Source organism: Oreochromis niloticus, linkage group LG3, assembly GCF_001858045.2.
Source record: "Oreochromis niloticus isolate F11D_XX linkage group LG3, O_niloticus_UMD_NMBU, whole genome shotgun sequence".
Classification (NCBI taxonomy): Eukaryota; Metazoa; Chordata; class Actinopteri; order Cichliformes; family Cichlidae; genus Oreochromis; species Oreochromis niloticus.
Window position 1 is genome coordinate 8384619 of NC_031967.2, and position 26953 is coordinate 8411571.

General features: G+C 41.6%; 1 protein-coding gene across 1 annotated transcript; it reads left to right on the plus strand.

The window, feature by feature from the left end:
* Positions 1 to 1388: 1388 nt before the first annotated feature.
* On the plus strand, positions 1389 to 26935 carry gigyf1a (GRB10 interacting GYF protein 1a). Its single transcript, XM_013265662.3, is given in 27 exon segments — positions 1389 to 1713; positions 6884 to 7509; positions 7616 to 7679; positions 10516 to 10645; positions 11224 to 11319; positions 11517 to 11634; positions 12096 to 12204; positions 12545 to 12579; positions 12582 to 12743; positions 13246 to 13475; positions 13573 to 13693; positions 13834 to 14019; positions 14589 to 14746; positions 15261 to 15426; positions 15570 to 15793; positions 16077 to 16180; positions 16298 to 16398; positions 16504 to 16577; positions 16690 to 16827; positions 17048 to 17257; positions 17388 to 17608; positions 17742 to 17899; positions 18046 to 18209; positions 19064 to 19108; positions 19356 to 19500; positions 20318 to 23612; positions 24756 to 26935. Coding segments are annotated over 24 exon segments (3198 nt in total). The 5' UTR covers positions 1389 to 1713; positions 6884 to 7509; positions 7616 to 7644; the 3' UTR covers positions 20386 to 23612; positions 24756 to 26935.
* The last annotated feature ends 18 nt before the right edge of the window (positions 26936 to 26953 follow it).

The window sequence follows — 26953 nt, forward strand, 5'->3', positions numbered from 1 at the left end:
CTGGGACCAGGCTAGCTGGACATGGCTTTGATGTGATCGCTGTGAAGCATAAGTGAGCCCATGTAACTGACATGAACATCTGGCAGCCTTCACAAAATCCTCCATAGGGGGAAACTCCAGAGGTGTTAGTGCGGTTGCAGAGAACTGGGTATGCCTGAACCCAGACATGAGCTATCATTCTGCATGAATCCAGTGTGGAATTCATAGGACGATGTAAAACCATGACAAACTGGGACATGACCTGAAGACCAGAAAGACGTTAAGAATTAACTCTATCAAGACTGGTGAAATAAAAGGTTGGGCACTTCAAAAAACAATTAAGTTTCTGCAGACAGTTTGAGCAAAAGTTCAATAATGTGGTGGTAGTATAACTAAATTCCTCTGCTTAATCAAAGCCTTCAGAAACTGTAAGAAAAGGTTGAGAGGCAAACAATATACCACCATCTACAACTGCAACACCCCCTACCAGCCGACTGGTAGACGGTCCACTGTCTCTGTCAAGGGGGCCAGTGCCAACATGTTTTCCCAAACTGATGGTGTTATTAACCATCTGAGCATTGTCCAATATGTGCTTCATTTGATTAACATTAAGTTGAAAACTATTTATTTTGCAATATATGGCATATTAGGATAAAATATTAGAGAGAAGCCTCCTCAAGAAAAGCTGATATTGTTTCAGTTTGTTTTTTAAACAAACTGAAGGTAATCCACATTCCATATTGAAATTTGCAACTAAGTGTTTTGATGACACTGTATGGAAAATATTTATATGCAATGAACTTAGTCATCTTCAACCTCTTTTCTTTCCGCTGTCATACAACAGTTAGAAGTTGTAAACAAATTTTTTGTGCAAAATGATCATACATGCTGTTGTACCTATTATTTGTTTTTAGTTTCTAATAAACTACATTTCTGAAATTTACTATACCAGCAACTGAAGAGGGCAGGACTGCTACTTTCATCTTCATTAATCCCCATTTAAACCATCCGGTTGTGTGCACACTTGTGCTGCTGTGCATTCAACAGCGCCCTCTAACGACTAACTCCCACAACTACCGCCAGAAAAGATTTGCGCATGCCCAGTAAGTGTTTGCTGCCAGCACTGCGAGGCATACAATTCGCTGTTGAAACAATATTTAACTGTGCTTTTACGCTCAACGCTACTGACAGCAGCGTTTATGAATGCAAGTTTAATGGAAGTTAATTTCATTGCTATTCTGTGACTGTTGCCTCGCGAGTTTGCATTGCTCTGGCTGTGTTGTGCATTTAATACAATTGCGTGCTAACAAATGCTTTCGCTCGCCAGCTTACTGGCTAATTAAACCGTCCCGACGTTCTGCCTGTAAAAGCATCGTGGCGTGCAGTACACTCCAGTGTCGAGGCTGGTAAATAGGGGTGTGTTTGCCCTGCTACAGCATTGGTTAGGCGCTTGTCAATGTCCAGTCACGTGGTGTCACACTGACGGCCATGTTTCCGAAACACAAACAACAAGAAGAGCAGCGACTGGGAGCCAGCAGACACATACTGATACGCAGAAGCGACCGTTGGTGGAGAGGGGAAAAAAATAATAAATAAAATACAGAGCACGACTTTCTGAAAGTACTATTCTGTCGAATGAATACGTTTACAGTGTTTAAAGAGACCAATGCATTCGATAAATTGGCTGTAGACACGCCGTGCAGACAAGCAGTCTGGTAGCTATAAACAGTGAAGGTAAGCCATGGTTCCTCTTTGCTGCCTGTCTTTTAGCTAGCTGGCTAACGGGAGCTAACATGCTAATAGCTTCTGCAGCTCGAACGGGTCGGTGTTATCTGTCATGAAAAAAAACATTTTCACTGAGTTGTTTAAGAGCTAAAATTCTGTTGTTTCTGCGGTTGTTTGTTTTGTTTACAACGCATTAGTCCCCGCTTAGTACCGACAACCGAGTGGCGCTGGTGGTCGTCCGCACATTAGCGGAGCAGGCCGGGGACTCAGATCCCAATACTCCGCCCCCTTCGCCGACATATCTGGTGTCATTTGAACCTACAAGCCAAGGCCTTTACGATCAGTGCATACCTTGTGCTAAGTTACGAAGCAAGCTAGCTAGCAACTGCTCATATGCAACAGAAATATGATATCGAGGCCAGTGATGTTATAACTAGGGCTTTATTGCACTTTGCCCACAAATCAGTTCGCTCTAATTGGCTTGAGAGGCGAGCAGGGTACGCGCTAGCGTAGCTCGCTACAACTGTCGGTAGCTAACGTCAACTCCGACTGTTCTGTTCAAATGTTAGCCACATTTAGCACCATCGGTTTAGTTAATTTAGTCAGAGTTGCAAGTTTGCTTGCACTTGTATCACTTTGAGCCACTGGTACCGCTCCCTTTCACTCAGAGTGAAATCTTTATCCCGCCACGTTTTGGAGTGCATGAGTTTTGCTAATATTCATACGCACAAGAAATCCCATATTCCGACCTTGCATTATTTATTTAATTATTTATTTATTATAATTTTTTAAGCAAAGTTGATACAGGGTATTAAACGAAGTAAAAACATTTTGTCTGTTGGACGGCGCATAAAAGTAAAGAAAAATTTGCCATATCTGCTAGTAGCTTAAAGAGCCATAAAGTGTTATTTTATTCGATGAGGTTTGCTCTGTGAAATTATTTTCTTTCTGGATTTCCCTTAAGCCATAACTGATCTGGCCATTATAACTGGAGCCTTGTATTACAGGTGTTTTTATTGTGCTGCTTTTAACCTGACAATTGGTACACCTGCGAAGTACACCTGTTTAAAGTACAGTACTCATGTAAAAAAAAAAAGTACTTTGCAATCTGATTAGGAGCCTGAACATGTCTGACAAACACAAACTGGGAACTGTGTGACTGGAATGGTTTGAATCCTGTTTTAAAGGGCATGTTTAAATTTTTCTGTTCTCACATGACAGTTTGTTACATCCTGCTGTCTTTTAAGTTCATGTAGAAGTTGATATGCTTTTGGTTACAAATGCATAAAATGGCCTTTTCCCCCAATAATTCAGAAGAGAAATTAAAATTAAAATTTTATATTTGCAATTAGGGCTGGGCGATATGGCCTAAAATTAATATCGCGATATAATTTGAAGCATGTGCGATAACGATATATATCACGATATATTCTTTTCTTCTGTATAACGTATTTTCCAAACTATAAGGCACACTTAAAATCCTTTAATTTTCTCAAAAATCGAGAGTGTGCCTTATGTATGAATTCTGGTTGTGCTCACTGACCTTGAACCGATTTTGGCGTGTAGAAATCTGTTAAAAAATGTTTTAGTACAACTTTGGTAAGCCTGCTGATGGACTGCTTGATGGATTGTCAGAGCATTACGGCTGCCGTAGTGAGGAGTAATCTGGGTCCAAAACTCCATCCCCTTCGGGTCCCAAAGTCAAACGAACACTGAGAGTTAAAAACAGTCTAAATTCTTTCATCTTTAATTAAATCATCAGCGTTGCTGCTTTATCGGGTGTAACAATTAAGTTTAACATCCATGCATCCATGAAAACAGAATTTATTAAATTTAACGGAGTTAGAAGTTAACAGGAAGTTAGCTCGCTAGTTTACACCTAAACATTTCATACCATGTTCTGACAGAGATTTTTGAAACTAATTAAAACGTACAGCTCTGCTACCACTTCCAACATAAGTGAAGACAGAAACACTAAAACAGCAGTGGCGTTTGCAGGGTTACCGAAGTTGGACTACCTGGTATATAATGTTGTGCTACGTGATTGCTAGCGACACAGCTATGTTAGCATAACACTAGCACAGTGAAGCTGGAGGATGAACGTCAACTTTTTTTCCACTCGATAAAAGTTAACGTGAGGGATTCTGGTGGTCAGGGACAAATGCAATTGCATAGCAGGATGCTATACACGGGCCAAACTTCAGTCAGGAGAACATAATTTACTGATGATAATGGTTGTAGCCGCTGTGATACTTTCTACCAAAACAGGCACAGCTTGATGACATCATCAACATGCGATATCGCGATATAGTCAAAATCTCTATCGTTGGCCAAATCTATATCGTTTCTATCGTATATCGTTTATATCGCCCACCCCTATTTGCAATATATTGGAATGTTACCTGGACCTGCTCAGCATCTTCCATTTGTCTTAAACATGTCTGTATTGCAGTGTTAATAGTTTAATGTAGACTGCTCTTAAATCTGCTTACTTGGTAATTATTAAATACTCCTTTTTAAATATTTCTGTATTCTGTCTTTAAAATCTTTACCAGTTGCAGTGATTATGCACTGAGTAGTTCCATCAGTTTGTATTGCCTTCTAAAATGATAATGAATGTAATAACTAATGTAAATAAGGCAATCATATCTAGTGGCAATGTAGCAGATTTCTTATAGGTACAAAAGTTCAATTAAGACCTCGATTTTCCTACTTTTTTTTTTACCAAGAAAACGGATATGTGAGCAGTGGGGTTTTTTTTTGTTTTGTTTTTTGTTTTTTTTAAACTGAACTTTAGTAATACAATAGCAGGTTGTGCTGTGCAGTTGCTAGGAAATTGCATTCATTTGTAGGTTGAGTGGGTTAACAGTCTTTAAACAGGTGAGCAGCTTAATTAACTAGTTTTGGACATTTGCATTAAAATAACAAAGACCAGCATCCTAGCTGCTAGGATATCCTGGAGAGAGCTTTAGGTGAAAAGTTTAAAAAGTTTTGTTCTGGGGGGTTTCTGTCTGTATTTGAGATGCTCTGATTAAAAGGGCAACAACTACATTGTTAGTGGGGGTGTCCAATTGAGCCTCAAAATTATATCTGAAGAAAATTTGCAGTAATTCTATTTTACAGAAACAATAGTGAATGATGTAAAATGCAAGCAGCAGCATTTATAAGTGTAACTAAATGAAGTGCATTTTCCATCCTTATTTTCTGGTGAGCTGTTGTCACTCATGGTACGTGTACTAATTTGAATTGTGAGTCTAATGAAACAACGTGCAGCAGCATTTATAGTTCAATGTTACTGACACAGTTAGCCCAGGTAGAGTTTTCCCTGGAAGTTTTAAGCAAAAGTATAAATAAGTGCGTAACACTTTAGTTTAGCAGTAAATAAAGTTAAAGACGCTGCACAATATTGTCACATTTAAAAAGAAAAAAAAAAAGTGAGCAGTATTTTTTACCTGGTAAGGCTGAGCTTTTTAAACAGGTGCTTAAGTCTCTTTTTTCATGTAACTGCATCAGTAATTTCCTAATTTCCATCCACTATTTTGTTCTTCTTTTTCATAACAAGTGCAGCTAACCATGCTATGTTGAGTCATTTGTAGCCTGGTTGTACTTGGCGGTGGTTTTTTTTTTGTTTTTTTGCTTCAAGTCATGAAAAGTTTATTTCCACCTTTGGCAGGAGCAGTTTTCTTGCATATTTTTTTTTTTTTTAGCATAGTGTGCTTTGTTGGAGGTTGTTTAAGTAGCTCAGTCTTTAGTTAAATAGTCGTTGGAGAATGACATGTGACTCTTGCTCTCAGACATGTCTGGGCCTTGTCTTGTTGTAGCGCACACTAGGGATTGTAAATGCATGCCTTACTATAGCAATGATATTGCACTATGACGGTTTTATAAGATGTGAAAATATTTTATACCAATATTATCATGGAGGATGGCACAGCCCCAACTGTAAGAACAATAAAACATACAGCTTCTCTGAACCAGTGTGTGTCATTGGCTAACATTATCAGCAGAAGAGCTTCTTGGCTCTGTTGCGACAGGGTTCATCTATAAAAAAGGAAAAACAAAAAAGGGAGAGGAAAAATTGGCTTCAAACCATAGTAGCCAACATCATTTTATCTTCTTTTTTTATTTATCTATTTATTTCACATAGATTGTCAGTTGTTGGGAATCTTTTGTTTCAGTTAAAATAAATGAAACTGTAATAAGCCTGAGTAACGTTTTCTTCTCTTCATGCTTTCCTCATGCGGAGTATTTACTACCAACATAACTAAGCATGTAGCAAAGCGGCACATTAGAGGGCAAAGAAAGTAGCATCTGTGCAAATGCAAGATGACAAAGCTAATTTAAAACTAAACTGATTGAAACACCAATGTCTGTTTTCTCTACAGAGATTGGCTACATGGTGCTAGCAAACTAAAGTGCGTAGGTAACTTTGCAAGTGTTGGTTATATGCAATGACGGCCATTTAATGAAATGTTGTGAAAACTTGTGAACTTAACCTTTTTTGTTTAGCGTCTGTGGTGAGTGAATATTGAAGGAAAGCAGTCATCAAGATGGGGAGAAGCTGGAAAATATGGCTTGTGTTTAGTCATCAGTGTGCAAACCTAAGTGGTGTTCATGTTAAAGGGGCAATATATGTATGTATGTGTATGTGAGCATTTGCTACTGAAGTTTAGTTGCCTGGATATTGCTTTAGTTGCCATGACATTTTGAGGAACCATCCCCAGCCAGCTGCATGGTTTAGGAAGCATCTGGTTCACAACATGACTGAAATAGACTCGGTGTATTTCAGGATGGAAAATCTCCTGTGAGCAGCAGAAATGTTGGAGTATGACTGAGTGCTATACTAGAAATAGTTTTCATTTATTCAGTGAAGGAATACCACAGCACTTTCCCCTCAACTCAGAGTGCTGCAACACATTGATCAAATTGGGTATCTGTTGGTGAGTCCCAGGCACGCTGCGTAAATGGTGTGTCGAGTCTTTGCGGAGAAAATCAAATTATGGTTCCTTCACTCACTTACAACAGAGGTGGACTGCCAAGCGGTGAAAAAGCATCTCAAGAGCAGCAGCTAATTTATGAAGTGTTTACGTCTTCCCATTTTTTTTATTTATTTATTTATTTATATTTCTCTCATTCTGTCTCTGTTTAACAGTATTTTTTTTCTTTCTTTTTTTTCCAGTGGTGCAAAGGGAGGAGGTCAGGAAATAAAGGAGTTACCTAGAAGGTCTCCGTCAGTCCACATTTCAGTTGGAGCGAGAGAAAACGGCACAGAGGGAGTGAGAGAAAGGAGAAGAGGAGTGCGAGTCGCGTCTGCTCTTGGCAGCTGTTCCAGCAGCCTATTTCATTGTTTTTTTTCGGCTGTTATTTTGTTCCTGCGTTACGTCTTTTGATCAATCAGTTCATATTTTTAATGTTAATGTGAGATATAACTGCTGTAAAAAAAACAAAAAAGAAATCGCAAACAAAAAAAAGAAGACATTATTAGCAAGAGTGTTTTATTTTGTTCCATTGTTAATTTCTAAGGTTCTTTTCGTTTCTTTTTTATGTTAACAACCTTTTTTGGCTGTGAGTAGCAGGAGCTTCCATTCTCCAAACTTATCATTGAAAGCCCTTCCTTAGTTAGGACCTGATAACCTGGTATTCCTCAAGCACCTGAAACTGGCAGCTATTCTCTTTGTGTGTTTGGGGAGCTCTGTGACCACAGCTTAAGCACCACTCAGCCTTCTAGTCACCTAAGCCTAACTAAAGCCAGCCAGCTCGAGCCTGGTCCAGCCCAGTCCAGCCTGCTCCGATTATCTGGACAGGGTAAGGAACCTTTTTCTTTTGTTAACCCTCCTTTTCAAAGTTGCATTTTATTCGTCACAAAAAAGAAAAGACACAAAGAAATCTGGATACTTTTTTTCCTCCTTAGATACTCAGTTCTGTGTGGACGTGAGGAATATGACTGCTGAGACTCTTAACTTCGGCCCAGAATGGTAATATTTGTATTTTATTTTATATTTTATTATTTATATATTTTCAATTTTTTATAAAGAAATATTTCCCAGAGGAACCGAGTGCTTATTTTTTTGTTTGTTTTATTTGTGGGGGGAAATTAAAAGCGTATGAGTTATGCTGAGTGCCATTCTGTTTTTACTTTTAAGGAAACTTTGGACATAATGAAATGTGCAGATTTAAGCAACCTCCAAATGGCCTTCTTGAATGTGGCCGTTAAATCGCAATGGCAATTTGCTTAAGTCTTAACGTCCTGTGTCAAATGGACACATTCCCCTGAAAATGGCACTAGAAAAATATCAGGGCTTAGTGAAGTGAGTTAGGTTATAATCTGCTGTTCGATCAAATTCAGCTCAACCAAAACGGTTCGGAGTGTCCGTACCAAAAACCATGAAAACAAAGGCCCAAAATGGAAGAGATGACCTGAAATGTTTTTATTTTTTTTATGGTCTCTCATTAAAGTAAACCTGATCTCTTTTGGTTTATGAGTTTTTGTTGGACAAAATGAGCTGTGTGAAGGTGGCACCAGCATTACCTGAGAAAATCATCGTAAGAGTAAACTGGTATGAAAACGGCTGTTAGAGATGCTGTTAAGTAACCTTAGCTGTACAGATGGCATAAGCAGCCTGCATTCCTCAGTTGGCTTCAGGGTGTTGCCCTATTCTTTATGTGTTTGGATTGGCAATGTGACCAAAAAATGAACACTTAAATTGAAATATAAACATCTGTAATTCATAACTTGGTTTGATCTTTGTGCTGTTTGAATATAGGTGGCCAAGTTACCACACAAGACAATATGTTGTTACAGGAGAGAGAATGCGGTTCGTTTACTAGTGATAGCCAGAATGAATCATGCACGTGTAAACTGTAGTTCTCCCCTGAAGGCCTTATTTTCTGTTTGATTAAACTTCAGTTGGATAAAACTGACTTTGTTGTGGCTTTAGTCACCATGTTAGCAGGTAAGCTAATGGTTACCATTAGGTGAAATTACATGGTATAACCAAAGCACATCAGCTGCCTGGATAAGTCTAGCTTCGCTACTCACTTTTCATAAGTGAAATGTTGTCTGAAGTCAGTTCTGTTGTCCTTCTCTGGAGTGTGTGGTGTGTTCGAGCTTTTGTCGACTTGGTACTACTCTTGGCTAGTGTTGCTCACTGTTGGCGCTGGCAGTAGAAGAGAGACACACTAATGGTGGACACTCAGAATTGAGCGTAATATTCTTGGATTTTTACAATAAATTCTCGGTCAGTCTTCACACAGAAATCATTTCACAGGTTCTTAAAGGCAACAAATAGTACAGAGGAAGGTCTCAGTTTTAAATTCCGTTACAGTCTGTTAACACATGGAAAAAAAGACGTTGCTGAAGACGCTTAAACGTGATATGAAAGTGCTTTTAAAAATGAGTCTTGCTTGCAGGCGCCCCGCCGTGGTTAGTCATTTCAGTGGTAACAAAGTGTCGGTTTTGTCACTGCTCTCTCCTGTCCATCTCTCTCTTTCCTTCTGCTGTTTCTGTAGCTCAGTGAATGTTTGTGCAGCGATTAATGGGGGGGCGTAGTCTGCAGTTTGGTAGCTCTCCATCTCTAACGGCCTGTGACTGCTGTGTGCATTCTTGGTGTAGTGCCAGCCTCACAGAATATTTCTGCCTTTACACATCTGCAGCTGCTTTGCTCTCAGTGGCTCTCGTAGCTCACTTTCATCCTCGTACCCTTTTTAATATAGTTTCAGAGCGGCCGGTTCATGTGCTCGCCACATACAGCTGCCTGACCAGCATGTTTACACGTCTTTAAAGGCCAGTTAACCTTACAAAATTATTTAGACCATTCGAGCTTTAGTTGGCAGCGCAGCCCACAACTATGTTAGTCATTGTGGTCGAATTCAAAGTAAAATATTCTGCCATGCTTTTAGGTTGGTGTAGTTTCTCTTACTCCATCCTTTGTAAGACTCTCAAAGGATTATTCATGTAGAGATGTAAGTGTGTAGAGAATATTTGAATTCTTGTTAGGGAGGAAGGCTCAAGTTTTGCTGCAGGTAAATGCAGGTGAAGTGGGTACATATGATGCACAAATATTTCTTAGTAACCCACCCACTGGCTTGCTTCCTGAGCGCTTCTCTTATTATGCATATTAGTTGCTGCTCCACTTATTTTTATCCTCTTTGATATGCTACATGCTACCAACTGGGCTTTCATGAAGCTTCCCTTTACCTTTCTACCCCCCACACCCGCCTCTCCATCTCTGAGCTGCATATGGTTTTGATGTGGAGCTGAGAGTCACTGACACACTCTGTAGAGGCACGTGAAAGGAGCCATTGTTAAACAGCAGGCCTTGGAAGTTGGCCAGCTAGTAATAGCTTTTTAAAATGAAATCTTGAGATTGGAAAGCTAATATATCGTCAGCACTGAGCCAAGTGTGTTCAAGGGGAGCTGTGTGGGAGGAATTTGTTACAGAACATTTACTAAAAAAATTTTCCTGCTGCAAGATGGATGTTATTAGTTATTTTTCTTCAATTGAGATTAAAAGGAATTTTATCAAGGTTACGCAATTGCTCTGATGTGTGTGTGTGTTCGTGTGTGTGTGTGTGTGTGTGTGTGTGTTCGTGTGTGTGTTCAGAGCCAACTGGGGAATTTGCACAAAGTTATTTATAAAGCTTGTTTTTTACATTACATGTCAGAGATTGTTATTAGCTTGGGGAAAAGTAAAGCAAATACACAGCTTTGAAAGCTTTAGCGTGCACTTGCGAAACACCTATTTCCTGTACTGGACAGTCGCTTTAATTCCTGCTGTTGAAAGTACTTTACGTTATGTCTTTTACTCACAGGCTCCGTGCACTGTCCAGTGGGGGGAGTGTGACGTCTCCCCCTCCTTCCCCCGCCATGCCAAAGTACAAGCTGGCCGAGTACCGCTACGGCCGAGAGGAGATGTTAGCACTTTATGTCAAAGACAACAAGGTTGGTTAATAGTTTACTCACTGATTCTCCATTTATTACAGTCTATACCAATGAGAAACACTGAATCACATTTAAAGTAATTCACATGGGGTAAAAATGATGTAAGCTTACAGTCACCTGTTGACACAAGGAGATGGATATCAGCTAAAGAGATTAAACAATATAAAGTTAGGAGATGCCGGGCTTGGAGTGCATTGACAAAAACCCTGCCTTTAATATCTGGCTGTAAGCACAGAACACCAAACTGCAGTTCACCCCTGTTTGTGAGGGGCAGTCAATCAGAAGTAATAGTCTTAGAGAAGAAGAGAAGAGAGGATGGCCTTAAAGGAAAACTGCTTCTTTCAGACAGAATAACCCGACGGGCTGAAACAAAGCCCAGAAGGAAGAAAATGAGCGTTACTCTGAATTGCGATTCATACAAAGCAGCATAAATAGTGTAGAGCTTGAGTTCACCACAATAGCACCTCTCTAAAGTGCTCTATAAGAATGTATCCTTGAACTGTGACTTCAAACATGTTCATAGAGAGAGTTTTTAAGAGGTGGTTTTGTCCTCTTGTTGCTGCTGCTGTTGCTTTTAGGTCCCAGAGGACATGCAGGATAAGGAGTTTGCTGCTATTCTGCAAGAAGAGCCCATGCAGCCACTGGCACTGGTGCCTCTCACTGAGGAGGAGCAGGTCTGCACCAGCCACACTCTCACAAATGCATATCTGCAAATGTTAAACTGTTTGAGCCCTATCTTGTGGTATCTCACCCTCATACTGATTCAGTTGACAGATGTGTCTGTGAGCTCACATTCCTCACATTCCTCTCTCTCCTTTTTTTTTTTTTTTTTTTTTTTTGTTGGGGGGGGCTCATCCAACTCACTCTGCAGAGGAACTTCTCCATGTCTGTGAACAGTGTGGCAGTGCTGAGGCTCATGGGAAAAGGAGTGGGTGGTGCGGCCCCAGCTGGAGTGGTCCGTGGACGAGGAGCCACACGGGGTGGTCGAGGTAACGGCGGGGGGAAAAGTTGGATGAGGGACACAAGCAATAAAGTATAGCCCCGATTGAGCCTGTTCACAATCACTTGTGCTGCAGAGTCCAACAACAACAACAGAAGGGCTGCTTAAAGCCCTCGGCTCAAACTACAATGGCTGCTGCCCAGCTAAAGTAAAACAGTTTATTTAAGGCAACTACTGAAGTGTTTATTTCCTTTCTTCCACCATCTTGGTGCAACACACTTCCTCTTGGCCTGTTTAAAATAGTCCTCCTTTTGTCCAACCGCAGCCTAAAAGCACGGGGCTTACGCGCTTACCTTGTCAACACATGTCAATGTAAACACATGCACAGTTCAGCCCAGCAAAGGAAACCACAAAAGAAGAATGATGCTCGGTGGTGTGTTGATGTGTGCACCTGACTGCAGGATGAAGCTACTTAACCACACATGCCTTGTTCTCTTTGTGTATAAACAGGCAGAGGCCGTGGTGAAGGTGGATTCTACCAAAGAAGTATTGAAGATGCCGAGGTGGGTTTCAGTCGCAGTGTCCGAGAGATTCACCGAAGCCAGAGCTGGGACGACCGGTAAGGATAAACTGCACACGGCACCTGCACTGTCCTTAAAATGTTGGTAAGGTCATGCAAATAATGACTCCAAGTGCTCTGTTGCACAACAGAAGCCTGTTTTATCATTACTCAGAGGAGCTGTAAAGCAGTGTAGCATAGTCTGTAATCTTTTCAGGTGTTTTTTGTATTTCTTCCAGTTTTCCTTCCAAGATCTGGATAACATTTGCAAATGTGTTGTCTCCAGTGTGAGGTGTTGGTTGCGCACATTGCTCTTGGGTTAAAAACTGGCCCATGCTTTGGACTTTGTTTTCTTCTGCTAACTGGTCTAATTTTCCCTTCATTTCCCTCCTTTTCTCAGGGGTGAGCGTCGATTTGAGAAGCCGCTGCGGCGGGAGGTGGACGTCCTGGCTTTGAAGAAACTGGAGTTCCCGGGGGTCCGGGGAGGAAAGAGTACACAAGGGCTGACAGTGATAACTGGCGCACCCTACGGGAGGAGCAGGAGGAAGACGAAGGGGAGCCGGGCAGTAACTGGAGACTTGCTGGATCCCGTAGGGATGGTATGATAAACACAAACATTTTTTTTATTGTCATAAACTCTGCTTTGTTTATTCCTCTTTCTGCTGTCAACACAAACTAAGACTTGGATCAAATTTTTAATGTTCCTTTAACGTAAACCTTTTGCTCTAACTCATTAGTGTGGAAGCTAGACTTTGGTATAGCCTCATTAAAATCACTAAGATGGAGTATCACTGAGATAACCATTTGTATTACTCATCATTCCACTGTGAAATTGCTGTGTTTTTAAACCTATGTTAACAATGTGTGTGGCAACTTTAGCTTAAAGGACATTGTACTGGCATCTAGTGGTTAGTGATGGGAAGACCGAGCAGCTGGCTTGAGGTTAAACTGAAGTTTCTGCAGACTCAGCAATCGGCTTCAATGAATCATGATCTTTCCAAACCAGATATCTTGAAAATGAAACTCCAGATTGAGTTTAATAAATTTCTGAGTTTTGCTCAGGGCAGTTTTGAAGCTAATAACTTTCCATTTGTTTACCAGATGGTGGTCCTCGCTCAGCGGGCTGGCGGGACCACAGTGGTCCAGGAGAAGGTCGGAGGAGGAAGTTTGATTTCGACTTCCGGGACTCTGACGGTCACGGTGGCGGGCGTCGGCGGGCAGGCAGCGATGGTCTAGAGGACGATAGGGATGGCCTGCCCGAGTGGTGTACAGATGAGGAGGATGGGGAGATGGGCACTTTTGACTCGTCTGGAGCGTTCATGCCTATGAAGGTACTCGGAATGATTTTTCTGTTACTGTTACGATATTGTTTTAATATTTATTTGTTGAGATTCTTTTAATTTTTTTTTTGTCTGTATCTTGTATCAGAAGAGTGGCAAGGAGACAATCCTGGAGGAGTTTGAGTTTAAGGGGATTGAGGAGGAGGAAGAGGAGGGAGACAGCCTTGCTGATATGGAGAGGAACAGCGCTGAAGGAGACAAAGACAAGGGTGAGGCGAGACCGGATGTCTTTATTTGATCTTTTAGAAGACATTTACATGTTGTCTTGTATCTTTTACCTTCACTGATCATAGTCAATGGAGGATTCATTACTTTTTTTTTTTCCATTCTTCCACTCCTGGCCTCACAGAGATTAAAGAAGCCATCTCTGTTGTTGGAGATGGTGAGACAAAGCCAGCATCTCCTTCGTCTTCTCCAACAGCTCACTGTCCCCCTCCATCGCTGGAGTCCCAACCCAGCAGTGCTTGTCAAGTGGTGGATAGTGCTCAGCTGAGCAACAGCCAGTCTGTGAAGGCCAGCAGCACGCCTGGTGAAGGTAGGTCATGTTCTACATACCTCTGTGTTAGTGTGCTAACAGAACAAAACGGCAATATAACCTCTTTTTTTTTTGTTTGTTTGTTTTAGGCAATTTCATTAATGTGTTAAACTCTTATAAGGAAAAAAGAACATGTTCACTGTCTATATCAAATATAGGTGCTTCTGCATTTCAATAAATATTAGACTGCTTGATTTTTTTTTTTTAATCTGGAGAATAAAGTTATTTAGACAACTTTTTATTGTGCAATGATTTAAATAAAAGTCTTTTAAAGTGAGAGATCCTGAACCTTTGGTTTCATGACCTCAGCCCTTTCAGTCTCAGGTCGGCGTGTTTGAGCGAGGAAATTCAGCCATGTTGATATTTTGGTTTGATATAGAATATGTTTGCCTCAGTCATTTGATACTTTGTTTACTGAACCGGCTGCGGCTGCTGGATGTGACACAGAGCCAGTAGGCGGCTCTACCGCTCACATCAAACAACACCAAACGCTAAACTATAAATAGAAACACTAAAAATAGGGCCCATTGTTTTACTTGTTTCTTCTTCTTTTTCTTTTCGTGTGTCAGATGCAGCTCCATTAGGGGGCTCCAAGGCCCAGCTGAGTCCCAGCGCCGCAGCCACCTCTTCCAGCCTGCCTCCTCCACCCCCCTCGTCTGCTGCTCCTCTCCTCCCGCCATCTGGAGGAGACGCTGAGGACGACGAAGGCATGAAACACCTGCAGCAGGTAGGAGCAGCAAGAGGCAGATTTCAGACAAATTATGTAATCATGTCTAATCAAACTACATTTCACAGCCTTCAGGTGAGGTATGAAACTGGTGATTATTTTGCTGCTGAATATTCAAAACCAGTACTGCGCTTTTCTGTTTTGTCTTTTGATAAAACTCAATGCTTTGAATAAAAACGCGATGGTTACGGGGGAGGCTGCAAATATAGAGCAGTTCATTTGATGCCGATTGATGTGCCGAAAACTGAAAAGGACGTCTGCATGTCTGTTCTGTGCTCTTCTATGTATTGTTTATATTTTCACATATGTTACTTTAAACAAGCGTCACTAACATAACCTTGTCTGACTAGATCTAAAACCTGTTGAGCTTTGTTTTAGCCGGTAGCGGAATCGGTGCGTTGAAAGTTGTGAGTCTCAGCTCTACTGTTAGCATCGTCACCTTTTCATCCTACGGGCGAGCCTGCTACACCAACTCTGTCGACTACATAATGAATGTTTGTTTATATTTGTGTAGGAGGCAGAGAAGATGGTGGCATCACTGCAGGATACTTCTTTGGAGGAGGAGTGCTTCACCCAGGCTCTGCAGCAGCAGGAGAGCAGGAACACGGCAGCTGCTCTGCCGCTAAGTCACGAGGCTGCCATGAAGTGGTTCTATAAGGACCCCCAGGGAGAGATCCAGGGTACTCCTATTCTCCTGATGATATTTTCTAAAAATAAATAAATGAATAAAAACTGTTAATTTCTTGAGGTGAGATGAAGCTAGTCCGCCACCTAAGGTCAGTTTCTGCATTGCAAACTCTCCTCTGTCCTGCCCACCAACCAGGTCCATTCACCACGGTGGAGATGTGTGAGTGGTTTCAGGCTGGCTACTTCACCATGACCCTGCTGGTGAAGCGGGGCTGTGATGAAGGTTTCCAACCCCTGGGGGATGTCATCAAGATGTGGGGCCGCGTGCCCTTTGCCCCGGGTCCCTCCCCGCCGCCCCTGCTGGTGAGACAGCTACCACCAACGCAGCGCCCGCAGCCCAACCGGGGGCCCGCCGGGACTGTGAGTCAGAGCTCAGCCACCCTAGAGGATGGGGAGGGGAGGATGCAAATGAGAGGGCACATTTATAGACAGGTTATGGTGGCAGGAATTGTAATTTTAAATTCTCACCTCTTAATGTCACACAGTTGATTTAATGAATTTTCTATTGCATGCTGACCTGGATAAATGTGTGTAAATGTAGCTGAAATATTACCAGAAGCAAGTCTAGATGCAGTAATTTGCTATTGTAATTTTGAGTTTGACTTTTCCTTTGTGTTGACATGCTAACTTTTCCCTTCATCAGGGAAACCTGGACCAGGAGCGCCTGAAAAAGCAACAGGAGCTCGCAGCAGCAGCTCTTTATCAACAGCTCCAACAGCAGCAGCAGCTATTCCAGCTCATGAACAGGTGGGTGGAGGCTTTGCCCTAAATTTGTTGGAGTTCATTCCGGTCCTAGTTTGAACTTTGGAGGACATGCTGAGTTTCCATGTAAACGTACACGTCGGGTGTTGCTTTACATCCCAGGTGCAGTGAGCAGAGTATGATGCCTTCGATGAACAGATCGATGTCAGTGCCAGATACAGGGTCCATGTGGGACATGCATACCTCAGCTTCACAGCCGTCAGGTACAGTGTGGACTGCTGCTGTTTGTGCACACACAGGCAGGCACAGTTAAAATACACAAACTGTAGCTGCTGCCGCTAAAATGATCCTTTTTCATTTCCATGTAGGTGGTGAAGCCAGTCTTTGGGACATAACAATGAATCCTTCTACTCAGGGTCCAACTCTCGAACAGCTTCAGAAGGTGAGGGCTGCTGAATAGTAATATCAGACGGTGACTACTGTGAGTCCATTGAGTCATACCAGCGTCAGATCCAAATATTCATTCAGAATTACTGATGACGCATTTCCTTTAGCTCCAGCAGGAGAGGCGAGACGCTGAACTCAGGGCGAAGCGTGAGGAAGAGGAGCAGCGTAAGCGAAGGGAGGAGAAGAGAAGGCAACAGGAGGAGCAGAAAAGGAGGGAGGAGGAGGAGATCTTCAGACGCAAGCAGGTGGAGAAATTTTGCATTCATTTTATCCCATCTGTTGCCTTGGGGTTGTTAAATATGTTACTGGCTTTGTTCATTAAAGCAAAAATATTCCGTGCTGCGTTTTGATTTAGTTTTCATAATGTTTGATATTTTAATTGCTTTGCTGATCGGCACTAAATGCTGTTTTCCTCTAAGAAACGAGAACCACAGCTATAGCCTGATCTGTCATATGTTCCTGCAGTGTCGTCAGCAGCAGGAACTGATCATGAAATTGCTGCAGCAGACCCCCCAGCAGCAAGGACCGGGGGCAGGCAGCTCAAGTTGGAGTGGGGCTTCCTCCTCTGGGCTTTCTAAGGCAGGAAAGCCCCAGGCTCTGGCTTTGCTGGAAATACAGCAGGAGACTGAGAGACTCCTGAAGCAGCAGCAGAGAGCCCAGCAGCAGAGAGACCGCGTGAGTTTCAGTTGCACTATTCAGGTCTACAGCAGTGATGATGTTGGCATGTAGCAGGATTTTTCATGTTAAAAATGAAAACGTACATATTGTTGGTTATTTATCGAGCCTGATTTTTATCTGTTTGCAGCATTCTGGTTTGTCGATGGGGAGCTCCTCCATGGGAGGGCAGTGGGTGGATGGCGTCGGCATGTGGGGAGGGCCGGGTAGTCTGGAGAGTAAGAGCAGTAGTGGAGGGTCTTCGGGCAGCATGGGCATGTGGGACGAGGCTGTGAAGAACCAGACCGGCCTGCGTGGGAACAGCAACAACAACATGGGCCTTAAGAACAGTCGCAGCAGCCCATCACTCAGGTGAGTGTGTCTGGGTAACTCAGCTGATGTGGATTGTTGGAGTGCCCAGTTATAAAGGACTGCTTGCAGGAAAAAATGAATTTCTTTTAGTTGATGATAGTAATGATATAATTTGCCTGGGTGTCCTCCACAGTGATCAGTACATGATCCGTCGTAAGCGCACCGAGGAGGAGGAGAAGCTGCTGAAGCTGCTGCAGGGCATGAAGCCTCAGGACGGCTTCACCACCTGGTGTGAACAGATGCTGCACGCTCTCAACACCTCTGCCAACAACTCCTCCTCCTCTGTGGATGGTAGGCTGTTCAACTTTATCACATTTAGCAATCTAAAGGGTGTTTAGAGTTTACCCTCAGCGTACACAGACATCAACAGCTGATGTCTGTGTAAATTACAGCAACAATTCTGTGTCACTAATCATTCACACTGTGTGTTCATCAAGTTGCCACAATTGTGGCATACCTGAAGGAGGTGGAGTCTCCCTATGCAGTGCTGGATTTCATCCGGTCCTACCTAGGGGACACAGTGGAAGCCAAAGAGTTCGCCAAACAGTTTCTGGAGCGACGTGCCAAACAGAAAGCCAACCAACAGAGACAGCAGCAACAGGTAGGCCTGAGTGCAGAGCATCTTTAAAGCTGAGAACAGTCCAATATGTCACCTGCTCGGTAAATGACATCAGTGTAATTAAAGAAGGAAAAAAAAAACAGAAATTTGCTGTTTCTCTATAAAGAGAAAATGCTGACATTTTCTCTTTATAGAACAGTGAAAGCCCCTCCAGTAGCTACTTTGAGATTAGAGTAAACACCATTAAGTGTGCAGTCCCCCCCTGCATAAAGGCTGCTTTGCTTTAATCTATAGAATCCAGAGTGGCTAATTGTGAATAAACACAGACTGTGTTCAGTAGTTTGTATTTTCAGTCGAAAGCTGATGGTTTTCTCAGGTGGGAATCGATGGCACATTCTAGTCTGTACAAGTGTTTGATGTACTGTTCAATTTTTGTAAGTTAACTTGAAAACGTAAGGGATTCATAGGCTGTATAAAATATATGAATGGAGCTGCTGTGACATTTTTTTTTTTATTTGACCAACACGGAGTTGTTTTTCAGTGCCAGCTTGAGACACTTAAACCTCACTGCCATCATTCACAACCAAGAACAGAAAAACTGCCTGAAACTGAATGTTTAGAGCAGTCTGAAGTCAAAGCTCATAGGGATTACTTGTACATATACTGACAAAGCTAACGCTGTATGTATGATGGATGTTAAGGACAAGCATGATGCGTCCTCTTTAAGACATTATGGACCTGGTTTCACACGCAAACCTTCTGTGGTTAGCTAGATTGAAATTTTAGGAAGTGAATATTTTGGATAAAGGTCAGGCTTTTAGTGCACGTATGTGTTTAAAAGTATTATTAACAGGCTGAGAGTGGCTTTGATTCCTCCTCTTCTCTTTGTGTCCCAGTTATCAAAGGAAGTGGCTGGATTGAACATGAACTTCCCTCTGCAGGTAAATGCAGACATGCCTCTAAGCCATACACGCAGAATTGTTATTAACACAGTATCAATGAGTGCTCCCCTTTAATACAACTATAACTTTACTACAGCATTAAAGACTTTTTATAGACAGTGAAAACTTTAATTTCTTTATGAGGAGTCTCCTGGATTGAAACTTGAAAAGAAAGCAGAAACATGAAAGGGTCACGTCCAACCTGGCACCGTTACGATCTTGATCATTTTTACTTTGTGTTTTTTAGGATTCAATGCGAGGTATGAATCCCAACACTCTGCAGTCCATGTTTCAGGCCAACCACATGGGCAAGGCTGGTCTCTATGATAACCAGGGAGGAAAGATGAAGAAGAAACAGCCCATGATGCTGCACTCTGACCCCAGCATCTTAGGTATGCGACCTCAAGAGCTTTTAAGGTTTTTCCTTTGAACTTTTTCGCCACGTACATGGACAGCTTTACCAAAAAGTTTTTTTTCATAGGTTTTAATTTTGTTTAGTTTTCTTCTGTCCAGTTTTTTGTTTGTTTGTTTGTTTCACTAGGTTTCTAGAGTGTATTTAGTACTGTTGGTGTTAGTTATAGTTATGTTCATATTACCAGTTTTATTTTAACGCAGCTTAGTTTGAGTTAGTTTTTGATCCTTTTCGTAGCTGTCGTTTTTAATCACACCCACCTTTAGCTTTTAGTTCAGAGCCCAGATCAAGTACATGAGTTACTCACTAGAGGAAATGCTTGGCATGGAAATGCAAAGTGGAAAATGTAGTCATTTGTGCAGTAGGATTATGTGTGAAGTGAAACCAGGATGTTTCCACTGTATAACACTGATCTGCTTAAATGACCTGAGAGTAGAGATGCAATAATAAATCAGCTGGCTACCAGTGCTCCGTCTCAGGGAGCGTTAAGAGTCCAACTTGTTGATATGTAAAACAGTGTAAACACAGCTCTTCTCTGACACAGTGTAATGTGCAGTGGGCTGTGGTTGCGTCCCCCTTCCTTATAATGCTAACACTGTAGCTGTTTATTGGCTTTTCGAAAACCTTTTAAGGCAAAATCTGAATCGGAAAAGAAACCAAGAAGAAGCCAATACCTCTTCTTATGACATCATTTTCTTTATTCCCTCCTGTCAGTGTCTAAGCCAGCCTTGTTTCATCCTTCTCTAATCTTGGTGTACTCTCTCCCCTCTCTTCTCTGTGCCCTCTCCTACCTGCAGGGTACTCATTCCACAACACGGGCGAGTGTATGAGCCTGAATGAGATGGAGATGGTGGAGGATTACTGATGTGACGCAGCGCAGCAGCAATAGCTACCTGAGGCCTTCTGTCTTTTAATCAGACAAACCTGATGACGAATGTGCACTGCTGGGGGAACCGAACTGGGGGTTGTGGGGTACAAAGGGGGGGGCAAGCATGGTGGTGAGGGGGAGGTGTGGAGTGGAGGCGCCCAGTTCTGCGCCTCCCACTCGTTCTTTCCCTCTGGATAGAAAAAATAAAAAGGGCTCCCTGCTGCACCAGTTGATCACTAGAGCAGGGGAGAGGGGGGGTGAGGCGCGGTGAGGTTAAAAGGATGATGGGTATCCTCTGGCACTCAAAAGATTAAGCACCTTATACTGAACTAATGCACTTTATTGAGATGGGATTTGAATAGTTTTTCTTTTTGTTCGTGTGTGTGTATGCGTGCGTGTTCAGAATCAGTGCGCATACGGTGTGTGTCCATGCACATTATCGGCGTGCGCAGCAGAACTGGAAGGGGGCGGTGAAAACAGCGAGCAGGGCCGAGCGGGCGGGACGTTAGGTTTTCAAATTCAGGGGGACCTTTAGTTGAAACCTTATCAGAGAGCAAATCCTTTCTCAAAAGACAAACACTGTTGATATTTCTCTTGTTTAGCATTTTTTTTTTTGGTTCTGTTTTTTACGTTTATATAAAAAAGTAAAGCTATTGAAAAATGGATTATAAAAAAACTTGAAGATTTGCACTTGCCTAAAAAAACGAAATAAGAAAAACGACAAAAAAAACAAAACAGATGGGGTTAGTTATAGAAGTGAATATTTTTGTGAATGTGTATGAGCGACTGGGAGTGGCTGATGTGTGGCGGTTGAGTTGTCAGTAATATACAGTCTGCACAAGTTTATTTCCTTTTGTTGCTTACCAAGATGTATGAAACATAAGAGGCCATTTTTGTCTGTTCTGTTTGGATAGTCATTTTGTATTCATGTTTAGAGTGTGTGTGTGTGTGTGTGTGTGTGTGTGTGTATGTGGTCCTTTCCAGACAAGGACGTGTGTGTTTTTTGGGTGTGACTGAATGCTCGTGTGTGTGTGTGTGTGTGTGTGTGTGTATGAGAGAGAGAGAGAGAGGGCAATTGCACAACACATCCTTTCTCTCACCAGCTCTTCATCCCCTTATAGAAAACCAGAAATGCATATATTTGTAAATGTTAGCTTTGCTCTCATCACATGACGACCACCACTAGTTTATTTCCCTGAGCTTCTCCCCATGGGGAGCCGTCTCTAGACCTGGAAGGGACTAAGCAGACGTGGCGAATCATGAGGGACATTACTGTGTGCGCATGCGAGTGAGATTTTCAGTGTGCGTGTTTAGAGTACATGTTCATTTACTGTTCATAGAAATGAGTTAAAACTACAGGTACTCATTTTTGTTGTTGTTGTTCTCTTGTATGTGTATGAATGCACATTTGTGCCTAAGAACTTGGATAGGGTGCATGGCCATCGAGACATTAACTCTTTTTTGAGAGCGAGTGTGGTGCGTGTCAGTGCTCAGCACAGTGTATGTAAAGTATGTACGTTTCTATGGTAAATATTTCTAGTTGAGTCTAGGGGTGATCCATCGGAAGGCTTAGTCCAGCGTGTTTTTCCTGGGGGGTGTGATCACGTTGCCTTTTGTCAGCTCTCGAACTTGTGAATGAAAGGTGTCGAGTTTCTGACTCTGAAATACAAAAAACCACAAAAAAACAATTAAAAAATACAGCATCTTAATGTGCGAGTGCACAGAACGGTGCATGAAATGTTAGCATATTGTGTTACATATTCGTTGTTGCAATTTGATAATGACGAGTTTTCTTTTTTAAATGAAAAATATATATAAATATATACATTATATACAAAGTTTAAAAAGTATTTGGACTAAGATGAGCACTTGGGGCTGCTATTTTTGTTGTGTGTTTTTAATTTTCTTTTCCTTAATTTTTTTTTTTTCATTTTTTGCCATGTGAAGTGTGTATTATTTTTCTTTTCTTAAGAAAATATTGAATGTATTCCAAAAAAAAAAATGACAAGAAACCCGTGCTGATACAAGATTTTGTTTTTGTTCCTCAGAAGATTTCAAAAATGGAAACAAAACCGAAAAAAGCTTCAAAGAGTTGAGCGGGGTCTTTTTTTTTTTTCTTTTTTCATTTACACAGTGGAGGAGAGAGAAAAAACTCGAGATGGATACAGTTGAACACACTGCCTCTACAATCCTGGTCGTACAAATGGTGACTAAAGAAAGGACTCTTTCTATTCCATACTGGAGCTTTGGTTGTTTACAAGCCACATGGATATCTGTGGGTGCAGTTTTATTCTTTTGTTTTATCTTTTTTTTGTTCCCACATGAGACGGGTGGGGTTTGCAAGTGCGCTTCTGCCATAAGGACATTGAGTGGTGTGGTGGTGTTTTTGTTTTTGTTTATTTTGTTTCGTTGTTTTTGAGGAAGAGTGGCAGGCATCACAACAACATGGACAGGATCCTCTAACTGGATCTGTGTCGTGGGTCCTGAGACTTGATCAGCTGTGGAGCGGAGGCAGAAAAATCAAGGATGGGGCTGTGTTTTGTGGAGAACCGAGTGCAGGGCTGCAGAACCCTGGAGGGGGAACTTGAGAGGACGATGTGAGCGCACCCGTTCGGTGCCCTCGTCTTCACCTCGGCCCTCGAAAGCACTCGCACCCTGCCCTCACCGACTCACCTATGCACTTTTGTTCATTCAAGCTGTGAGGTACAATTTTGGGGATGGGAGCACAATTACAACAGGAGGATTGCTACGACTTTGACAAAGTCACTGAAAAAGAAATTCCCAAACTGAAATAAGAGACTCGAGAAGCTCGTCTTCTCCCACCTCCTGTACATAACCATATTTTTGTATTACCTTTCAGAGTAGAAAGAAAAAAATGCAAAATGGATGAAGGAAAATTCATTGATTATATGGAGTGAATGTTCTTCAAGAAAACCAATCTTTTTTTAAAAAAAAATCTAGTTTGAGATGGGACTCGCTGAGAGTTTAGTTTGCCAGTAGCCCTGAAGTAATCGGGGAAGGAACGTAAAACCACATGGACTGAGGTGGTGGCCATGCTGCAGTGGCTCCAAGACTGACTGATAGCTACTTATCAAAATGGATGTTGCAGTGGCTACAAAGAGCCCACCAAGAGTGTTTGATCAACACGCACAGTAAAGAGATGGACACTGATGACAGCCTCAAGAGCTGCAGAGTGACCACCGGAGGACAAGTGCTTGGCATTGGTAAGATGTTCTTCCAGAATTTTGTTTTTATCCTTTTTGTTTTTGTTTAATGCTTTTGTACAGTGTTAATTTTCACAGCAAATTTAGTCTATTGACCAAAACTTTTAATTTTAGTCATAATTTAGGTGCTTAAATTATTTTAGTTGACTAAATATAAGACTATAGTAAATCTAAAATCGTCGTGTTTTTACTGGTGAGCGGCGCTCCACATGTTTTTGCAAAACCTCTTATTTTCCTTGACACGTGTCTTCTCTTCCTCTCAAGCCTCAACATTGTTGCTTTTTCATGACAAAACAAGGATGGGAGTTAGTTGTCGTTTCCCGCCACCTCAAAAAAAATAAAGAAAACGTACTGTTTCCCGGGGCAGATCAAATTTGTGCGTCTAACCTTACTGCACGAGGAGATTACTTAATTTAATGAATTGGTTCTGATTGGATCTAGTCTCTCCAGAATATCTTAATCTTGTTATTTGCTGATGAAAGACAATAACATTTTCATTTAGTTATTGTCTTGTTTCCATCAGCAGTAAAAAGGTTGCTGACAAACAATGACAAAAATTATTGGTCAGTGAAGCTTTCGTAAAGTTACAGGTTGCTTTCCGCACCTTCATGGATTTGTTAAATTAACTGATAATTTACCATGGCAAATTTAAAATTGTGGTAGATGATCATTGTAAGGCTGTAATAAAACTGGATGTAGCAGCCAGAATAAAAAGGTAAGCCAGTGTAGTGTTGCCGTAACTCGCATTCTCGCTAACGTCCAGCAGAGGGCGTTTGGAAGGCTACAAGATAAAATTAAGCTTTAGTGTGACTTTATAAGTCCTTCCTGGTGAAAGACTTTGTGGTCTCGTGGGCATTTCCAGTCTTGCTGAAACTTAATGTTCATTTAACAAATTTTGGTGCCGGTTAGCCTGAAAAAGTGGGGTAGCCTGTGAGTCTGCTCTGATGTCTCAATAAGTGCTGACCCTTGTTCATCACAAAAACATCACAGTGGAAATATTCAGCTCAAGGCTTCACAACAGAACTTTTGCAGGCAATGAATAACAGTTGCCACTTCCATCATTTATATACAGTCCTGTCCTCTGTTAATGCCTGTGTCCAAGTTTTGCTGATGATATCTTGCGCTCTTTCTGTGTTTTCACAGGAGTCTGGCTGTGCTTTATTTGCTGCCCTCTGCAAGGAGGATCTTCTCTACAGCCAGCCCATGAACCAGTGAACCCTAAACCTGTCCCTTTGAACTTAGACCCTAAGAAACTTTTTTTGACCTCAGTCTGGGCAGGCCAATGGCATTATACGTTGGACAGATGAAGTTACAGGTTTATCAGCTCTTCATCCCCTTTTTGCTGGAAGTGTTTGGTTAAGGATTTAATCTCACACTCCATCTAAGAAGAGGATACAAAGGCTTGCGTTGCCCAGAAGTTCATCATCTACCCCAGCCGGAAAACTCTCGGATGGTGGTCTTAAAGGTCTTCTAGCCATTAGGACCGACAAGCCGCTCTCCTGCCCAGATGTCAGAGACAGTGTGCTGGGACGAGTTTTGGTGGACATGGCCGGATTACATCTCAGCCATCGCAAAAGGCTGCAGCTGTGGAACTGGATGAACTGAAAGAATTGTACAAGGAAAAAAAGGACTTTTGAAAACAAAACACAAAACTATCATATGTCTCACAAATTCTCAAGTCCAAAGGAGCAGGCAGACACACTACATGCACACTCACAGCTAAAGTTACATTGGCTCTCCTCTGGAACAATGTCTACACACATGCATACACACACCAGAGATACACAATATCAAACAACACAAAGACACACAAGCATCAACGCCCAGCAGCATAAACGCTGAGCTTTGTAAATAATGTAAAAGTTTGTGTTTTTGAGTTTTCTCCATAATGGCTTTTGCTTTATTTCTCTGTTCAACATGCCTTAAATTGTATAGTTCAGTCTGAAATGGCTTACTGAAAACATTCTCAGTTTAAGTTGGAAACCACCTCGTTAACTGTACTCTAAAGAAGGTTTTAACAAGACGTCTGTTCGCTGACAGACTTGTCCTGTATAAAAGTGTAAATGTGATCTACTTAAAAGATACTAGTTAACTAAAGAATAGAGCAATGAGGGCTTTTTGGTTGATCTAATTTTACTGGTGGTTGGATTTTTGTTGCCCTTTTTTTTTTTCATTTTGATTCAAATAAAGTGTGGATTCGTTGAGATTTCCTATTTAGATTACTGCTGAAGGTGCAGGCTTGACAAAGGGCTGAAGTCTGTGCTGCCTGGAGCTGGGCTTACTGGGTAATATGCAGAGGTTCATCTCAGAGCACGCGCTTGTTGCTGTGTCGTATCTGTCGTTGGATACAGTCCTCGGCAAAACTGAACCAGAATGGCAGGTCGTCCTCAAATTGATTTGTTTTCTTTACACTCCAGGGGAATAAAATGTTTTAGGAGTTGGATCTTTTTACAGTTTTGACATAGTGATTCACACTTGTCTAATAGGAGTGCTTGTAAGAACAAGCATGTATGATTGTTGGTAATATTTGTGGGTTTGACACTAAAATCTGTATCTAGTAGTGCTGCTGACCATCAGTGATGGCACTGAATCGATACAGAAGCAACCGGGCTGTGGTGTGTCTGAAATCTGAAAGGTCTTCTCGGACCGCGTCTTTACTCTGTCTCATTGAATTTAAGAGATTCGTGTTTTTAGTCATTCTGTAGCTTTTGTTTTTTCCTTCTTTATAACCAAACATATGCAGTTTTTTATCCAAATGGAAACTGATGTTTATTGAATACCGTCAGTTTAGACTTGTTAAACGTTTCTGATCAACTGTGGGTGTGCTGTGCAGTTTTCTTCTATAGGTAAGTGAAATAGCCACAGTTGGCATCGTCATCGTATATCATAACTGTTGAATTGATATTGAATTATTATTTCTTAAAATGTTATCACATTTTTTAAAAAGCTGATACTGTGATGGATGAATCATCAGTCTATTTTACTGCACTACAAAAGCTTTTATGATCAGAGAAACCACAGTATTGTTTCTAAAGACCCTGGTTGATGAGCAGCTTGACCCGCCTGCTTCAGGATAGAAAGTATAGATGTAAAGATTACCTGGTTCAGTTTTGCTGGTTACTGTAATACCGACTGTAATGATGGACTCATGGTTATACCCCAGTCAGCCCAGCTCTTTCACTTAAATACGTCTTTGAATGTTGGTAAAATAACAGCATACATGTTATGAAAATGTTTTGGAAAAGAACTGAAAAGAAGTGTAAATAGTTTTGCTTTTGTTTGAAGAACAAAATAAATACTAAATAAATAGCATTTAGCTGTGACCGACTCTGTGTGTGTTC